Source organism: Strongylocentrotus purpuratus, unplaced genomic scaffold, assembly GCF_000002235.5.
Source record: "Strongylocentrotus purpuratus isolate Spur 01 unplaced genomic scaffold, Spur_5.0 spur5_scaffold_10, whole genome shotgun sequence".
Taxonomy (NCBI): domain Eukaryota; kingdom Metazoa; phylum Echinodermata; class Echinoidea; order Camarodonta; family Strongylocentrotidae; genus Strongylocentrotus; species Strongylocentrotus purpuratus.
The window spans coordinates 23,542,133-23,550,058 of record NW_022145595.1 but is presented as its reverse complement, the minus strand read 5'-3'; the positions used below and the strand labels follow the sequence as shown (position 1 = coordinate 23,550,058).

The 7,926-nt window shown below is 37.8% G+C and overlaps 1 protein-coding gene across 1 annotated transcript; it reads left to right on the top strand.

Moving 5' to 3' along the window:
- The first annotated feature begins 353 nt into the window (after positions 1-353).
- Positions 354-7,658, top strand: LOC105439923. Its single transcript, XM_030979175.1, has 7 exons — positions 354-420; positions 1,186-1,305; positions 2,370-2,735; positions 4,151-4,267; positions 5,180-5,385; positions 6,004-6,239; positions 7,388-7,658. The coding sequence occupies exons 1-7, from the start codon at positions 354-356 to the stop codon at positions 7,656-7,658; spliced, it is 1,383 nt and encodes a 460-aa protein (XP_030835035.1).
- Positions 7,659-7,926: the final 268 nt, after the last annotated feature.

Here is a 7,926-nt window from a genome sequence, read left to right as displayed (position 1 = left end):
AACATGTTGTTTTAAAAGGAACCTAATTCAATCACACTCGTCCTCTTGAATCTGCCCTCTCACACTCTCCACCTCCCCCCTCTCTCTCTCTCTCTCTCTTCTCTCTCTTTCAATCTGTAGTATGACCCCTTTTTTTGCTATTCTTTCATTCAAACGCTCCCTAATCTCGGTCCCAGTGAGAAAATAAACTGGTTCATGACAAACTTTACATCTAGTCCCATAATTTCACAACGATCGATCGTGCATGTACCCATGACACAAGAAAGCTCACTATCGAATAGCTTTGTAAATGCAACATTGCACATCTCCCCCATAACCATTCTATAATTTTCTTTGTCTCTTGCAGTTACAAGATGGAGCATAAGGGGCCTTTTATTCTCATCGTAATTCTGTCATGTTTTACAGTAATAAAGGCGGAAGGTAAATAATTTAAAATATGTTAATTCCGTACAGACCTATATGATATGTATGTTTATAATTCAATGAATTTGCTACGTGGATGTATCGAAGCACTATCTGCCTATTTCAAGTTTGTTAAATTTATGATGATGATCCTTTTTTCATATCGCGATAAGAAGATATTGAACTCCATGAACATCTTGAACATAAACAAACTATAGTCATGATAGTAGGCTTAATGAATGAATCATCGTTTAAAATCTTTCAAACATTCCTTTAAAATCTCTAATTTTAATGAAAGTTTTGTGACATTTAACACGACGTGAAATTATATATTTAATCTGGGTTAACAAGATCGACAGTGGTGAACTCGCAGAGTGTTGGCCATCGTTCAGCTTGACTCCATTTAGCCTTTACGCTTTATATACATGTACAACAGTTTATACTGATTCGATCAATCATATTATATTTTTAAATCATATTTATCAATATGTGTATTGATATTTGTAAAGCCCCCTGAGAACACATTTTGGGTTGTACTGCTGTTTATTAAAGCACTTTATTATTGTTATTCTTATCATTATTATTAATATTATTATTGTTGTTGTTGTTATTATTATCATTATCATTGTTAATATATTTTTTCATGATTATTATTATTATTATTACTATCATCATCATCATCATCGTCATCATTATCTTCGTCATCATCATCATCGTCATCATCATCATAATTATAATAAAAATATTGCAGCTCAAAACATTTATCTGTTTTACTCCTAACAGGGTGCAGCATCAACCCCTGCCAAAATGGTGGGACGTGTGAACTGGCCATCTTGGAACCCGGATATATTTGCCTGTGTTCACTACAATGGATAGGAAGAAACTGTGACTTCAACGTCGATAGTAAGTTATCATAATCACACTGTTGTCCATGAAGTGGGAATACTTTTTAATGTTTGTTTAAGGAGGTAGCATTTGTAAAATGACCCCCGAATATCCACAGATCTTTTATAAAATTATGGAGACGTCCCACTTTGTGCATTTTAGAAAAATCACTGGAGGTCCTTCATGAATACCTTTTGCGGAGTGGATTCAATCCACAGAGATGCAGTACGGGCGGATATCTAGCAGATGTTTATCTGGGGATCGGGGGGGGGGGGTATAATGCCAAAAATAAGAATAAGTTTGTTCTTTTGTCTACGAGTGGATATGTCATCGGACTGTGGATCACAAGGTTCGCGGTTCAAGTCCCACCGCGGCACTAATGTCCTTTGGCAAGACATTGATCTACATTTGCCACTCTCCACCCAGGTGTTAAATGGGTACCCGGTAGGATGCGAAAGCTAATGTGGTTTGATTAGCAAGTGGCGCTTGTAAAATGGCGACTGGCTGGAATGCTCCCCAGGGAGTGGAGATTGTGCACACATTGTGTGCGGGTAAGCACTGAATCCAATGACCGGGGTAATAATATATTTGTAAAGCGCTTAGAGACATTTGTATTAAGCGCTATATAAAAATTAAATATTATTATTATTATTTATTATTATTATTACATGACGCGTGACAATGCGGATCTAAAGGGGGGGCAAGGTTGTTTTGAAGATTGCTAAATACCTAAATACGCGTTAAATCATACTCAGATTTGAACATCAGTATCAAAGCTAGGATAATAATATCCAAGCTCTCTTAAAAGCGCATTAGGGACTTATTTATGAAATGCAATATGCACTTTACAAGAAAGGTTTGTTATCATTAATATTAGTAAACTGGAATTATCACGATCACAACATCCTTTTGAAAAATGAACCAAAGTGCATATTCAATGCCCTTCTTTGAGTGTCATTTAATATTCTCCCATTTCCGTCAAAATTTCGAAAGCTGACGTACATGGACATTGCCTGGGGAAGTTACGGTCGTATACATGTTAACATTATCTTAACCTTTTCTCACCCGATAAACGATGGCAGGTATACCGACACCTGGCCCTAGTCCCGTTACTTGCAGTTGGACATACACTGGCACCACAGGTCTCCTTACCTCCCCCAATTGGCCGGATCGGGCGGGAATCAACGAGCTCTGCATATACTCGATCCGGATCCCCGCAGCTACCACTATCTTCATACACTTGAATTCCTTCATGAGTGAAATATATAAGGACGACCTCTTCTATACAACAGGCCCAGATTTTGATATCAGCGATCCTAGTAATTTTGGCTTCAACGGCAATGAGACCCGACTTGGGACTTACAGTTTTGATACCAACCAGATGACATTTGGGTGGAAATCAGATCATACTATTGAAAGCAAAGGGTTCAACATAACTTATAGCATTGGTGAGATTTTTTTAATTGTGTATATTTGTATTTGAATTAGGTACTCAAAAACGTATTTACAGTAGTTATCGATATGCAAAGTATAGGTTTATGAACTAAATGGAAATGTGAAATTTTGAAAATGTTATAGTATCGGTAAGTTTCTTTATAGACGGACTCAGGAGCCGCAGAGCATTTTGGAAAGTGTGTGAGTGTGGGTTCATTTGTGTATGTGTACTGTGTAGGCGTGTCTATGCGGGGTGCGTGTGCTACTAAAGCGTAAAGGTAATGAAGACGTATATAGGTAATGCAAGTTTCTACAAGTAATGCGAATTTATTAAAGTGATGTAAATTTGTTAAATTATCATTATGATAGTGAAAGTGACCCTAACATTGTACAAAATCTAATTCTATTACTGTGATTGACACTAATAATTGTTCGTTCCCTCTATTTTGTAACACTGTTATGAAATTTACTACCCGTTGGGGCCTACAAGAATCGCTTACACCATGGGCCCCTTCATATTTAAAATTGATAGAGGTATTAAAGATAAAGTTGAGTTCTGGTCATGGAATTGCATTGTGGAAGAAACGGTGTGGAACCGTTCAGAAAAAGTTAACCATGTATGTAACATATAAGTATTGATGTGTACTGCAAGGCTGTGGCCCGGTCTTGGTAAAGGTAACAAGCGCTGTACACATGAAGCTGTATATGGGACTAGCCTATAAACCTCTGTGTAAGTCAGGAATCCCATGACTTTTACAAGCCGATCGCCTGTCTGATTATCAATATACTTATGATTTGAAATCAAAAGTTCAATTGTCATTTTCCTAACGGTTTTTTATAACACTACAGTTTATTGGAAAAAACGAGGGTGGTAAAACCGGTCACTCAAAGATTTTTTTTAATTTTTGAGCAACTTCATGATCTTTTTTAAGCGCAATTTTGTTTAGGGCTTTAATATTACACCGTATCACAAACACTGATAACACGGTCGTAGGGCCATGCATCTCATAATTAACATTGTTAAAACGATGCCTTTAAACAATTGTATTTCGTATTTAGAATATGAAGGCATTTGATTACGAGGAGGAAATATATATCTCTTGAATCCAAATCTGTATTTTGAGTCACCAAAATGTGTAATACAACTTAATTTGTTTAATATTGCTGTACAACTTGCTCTGGGGGCTCTTTCAAAATGGAAACAAAATATATACACTATTATATAAACCTGATATAAAAGCATTAGATTTCATCAAATTATGGTTGAAAACATGGAAGAAAGAAAGAAAGAATAACGAAAAAAAATCTCAGATCAGTGAATTCTCAATTCTGTAATACTGGTATCAAAGATTTAAGAAATAACTATAGTTGTCACAGGTATTTTTGCCACCCTTATATGCCACGAGTTCTATTTTTCTTATCTTTTTAGACTCCAACCCTTGCATCAACGAACCGTGTCGAAACGGTGCCACCTGCCTACCTAGCGGAATTAGCTATACCTGCCAAATTTGCTCAGTGCAGGACGGTGAAGAGTTTTGTGAACGAGGTAATAAATAAATAAATAATAATGGGTTCTTGTATAGCGCTCATGTCAATCAGATTTGACCCTCCTGGCACTCCCGATTATTACCTGGCTTTAGCACGGCTGCCATACGGCGCTCTATCATTTCAAGTAATAATTTCCTACCTGGTACCCATTTACTGGGTGGAGTGTGGCAAATGTAGATCAAGGTCTTGCCAAAGGACATTAGTGCGGCGGGACTCGAACCGCGGACCTTGTGACCGACAGTCTGGCGACGTATCCACTCGACCGCATTCAACTGGCTTCATTTGAACGGATAGTTGAGTTCTGTTTTCAATTTATTTTTCAATTTATCGAATATTTGTGGTGGTACACAAATATTAGAAATCGTTATATTTATGGATATTTCAGCCGTCTCTGAACCGATTTTGATCAAACAAAGATGATTTTGTCATTTAAAGTGTATGTTCTTTCAAATTTGACACTCAGTTTTTCATTATCTCACAATAAATTACTTTGTGTAGCGCCCTCTGAAACAGAACTCGACTATCCCTTTAATGATAATGACGAGTTCTGGTCAAGCAAGCACACTGAGATAAACACTCTCTAGAAGCAATTGGAAAAGTTTATCATGGGGTACATAGTAATTTGTGTATGCTATGAGGGTTTGAAATCATCAATCTTGCTGAAAGTCACATGCACTGCGCACAGAAATATGTATGGACTACAAAAACATTATGGCATGATATTTTGCTAGGATTATTGTTGTATTACATGGACCCGATATATGCATATATGCATATTCCGCAAATGGTATTAGGCCGCATGCAAAACTTTTATCCATATGTGTTTATATTCCTTTATGACGAAGTCCCGGCAGAATTATACAGCATTTGAAAAAAAAACATCTTTGACTCTTGTTCATGTCCTCACCAGGTGTTGAAGTCACAGGCACGTCCATCTCCATAACCAGCGGCAACCCCATCGTGGAACGAAGGAACCAACATCAGGTGACCTTTGACCTCAACATCGGCACTAATCCAGAGGGTGGCAGTGTGATAGGAAACAACTTGTGGGCAGTCAGTTTTTATTACAGCACAAGTGACATATCAGGAAACGGTGTTTCTTCTCCCAGCTCATCGGTAAGTTTACGTTTCATCATCACGAAGAACCGTTTAAACATATTGATGAAAACTACTTTTCCAAAAATATACAACAAAATAGAAACGATACAAGTATACTGCGGTTTACATATCTGTGTCTTCACCAAGAAAGATAATGCTGTATAATGTAGGGACCTTTGTGAAGCACAGTTGCTTTTATCTCACCTCCCCTTGCTATTACACAGCGCCCATTTATACTTTGGTATGTGGAGACTAGTGGCTAATGCAGATTGATGTCTCGCCGAATGACGTTAGTGAACGGGCTGGGATATGAACCCTCAACCGTTGGATTGAAAGTCAATTAAAAAAACCCACTATATCACAGTAGCTCCATGAACATGATGTTATTGTCCTTGAGCAAGGCATATGTAGATGCTAATGGGTATCCAATAGGATGCATACACTGTAGGTCAGTGTGATCAGATTATCACGTGTGGGCCCATAAAAAGGCGGCTAGGCGGAATGTTCCTGTAATGTGCGGAATAGTAATGAAGTCCAGTAACCCGGGTAATACTAGCATTGTAAGCGTTTTGATCGGTTGTAAATTGTCATCATTTGTGTTATCTGTATTATTAATACTGTATGATATATTGTCAGGTGGTCCTGACTCCCTTTCAGTCAAGAACGGGCATTGTTTCGCCTGGTGTTCCAACCACGCTGGAGGAACTCTCCGGGACTCTTAACCTGACTTTAGCGGTATGCAGAGACGTCCAGTACGTGTGCGCCATCCTCTCACGAAACCCATCATCTGACCCGCCTTTCTTTATTTCACCGGCTCCTGGTTCAGACGAAAGTGTGATGAGATCATGTGTTCCAGTCAAGTGTCGAGGCAAGTATGGCATTATTTTTTTGTATATAACTCACTCCTAGACCCTAATCATTGCTCGAACATAGTCACATGTTAATTTATACACTATCACACTTGTTATTTTACCAAAATGTGTGCTGTAGTTTCCAGTGCTATTCAATTGCTATGTATGCAAGCACTGCTATGTATGAAAGCTCATTAAAAAAAACGTTTATACATATATATATATATATATATACATATATACGTTTATATGTATGCATATGCCCTGTCTGTATATGCCCGATTTCTACCAGAGGTACAAAAGGTTCATGAAATGGAGCTTGATAAATCATGATTTTATGAGAAGTATAACAAGAAATGGTTCTTATTCAGGTAACAGCATTTATTGTTAGCATCATATAAACAAGCACTGTTGTGAGGATTGATTTAAGGCAGACATCTTGAAGAAGTTGCCTTTCAATTGAGGTTGTCCAACTTCAATTGAAAGGCAATTCTGAATGGTTTATCCTTTGGCTATTAGAAATTGGCAGCTTTTGCTTCAGTCTGTCAGTACTCGTCTGAGAGATGTGTCTATCACACACATAAATGATTTTGGATGTGTCATAGAACTCTTATCTAAATTATCCAAACCATCCTGATGAAAACTCAGCCAATTTTTATTTCATCAATTCTGCAGGGTCACAACCGATAGTATTAATAGCTGCACTTGGTGGTTTAGCAGGATTCACGGCACTTATCATTCTCATTCTCATTATAAGTTGGTAAGTACCTAGGGAAATACATCAACATCTTTTTTACAGTAATTTACCTCTGTAATGATGTAACTTGTTTATTCATTTCACAGTTGTCTTTGTTTTCTCTCTATCTCGTAATTTACAAGAGATAGGATACTATTGAATTAATGAACCAATCAATCAATCAATCAAATTCTGCTATTTGGGCCATTTATTTTGTTTTAGAAACAACCACTTCTTCCATTTTCATAACATTGCCCAATTTAAGTTCTTCCAGAAATGGACAATAAATGCTAAATACAAATTTAAAATTTGAAGAATATACATGAATGCACTGACTTTAAAAAGTGATAGTAAAAGTGATACCCTTCACTGGAAGAAACTTAATTAAAGATTGAAATGGTTGATCTTGGTACTTTCATTTCGACCCATTCAGTGCCATAAAGGCGAGAAATCCGTCTCCTGTGGGGAATGAGTCTCCTGTGAGGAATCGGCGGGACGTATCCAATTTATGGTACATGGTAGCCGGCAGAGTTAGTTCAAAGAGGTCGAATTCACGTCGTCCCCGGCATAACCAATCTGATGAACTCAACGTACCGAATGATCCGATGAGAGGAGTGGATACGGGCCGAGATAACAGGGGGCAGGAAAGCATGAGCATGCCAGACAGGCCTCCTCCACCTGCACCTGGCCGACCAGGTTTGTAGGGTTAATCAGAACAGGAAGCAGTCATGAGGGGTAGGCCTTGCCCTTATAAAGGGCCCATGAAATCGAAATACGAGTGTATTCCTGTTGATGTGCAGTCCTGCATACATCTCATATTTTGATATGTAAACTTCTGAATTTGTTTCATAGATTTTTAAGTATTTTTTGAAATATTTTGTTTTCAAACTTGCTAAGCTCCACCCCCAAAACCTCCAGATCTCATTCCCCTTGTGACATCATCTGTCATTCATCAATGAGCTAACTTGAGAA

What these genes read in the sequence shown, in the direction of transcription:
- LOC105439923 (XM_030979175.1), top strand. Translation starts at nt 354, where the DNA reads ATGGAGCATAAGGGGCCTTTTATTCTCATCGTAATTCTGTCATGTTTT. An exon ending in TACAGTAATAAAGGCGGAAG is followed by an intron (nt 421 to 1,185) that starts GTAAATAATTTA and finishes TACTCCTAACAG; the next exon opens with GGTGCAGCATCAACCCCTGC. An exon ending in TTTCTTCTCCCAGCTCATCG is followed by an intron (nt 5,386 to 6,003) that starts GTAAGTTTACGT and finishes ATATATTGTCAG; the next exon opens with GTGGTCCTGACTCCCTTTCA.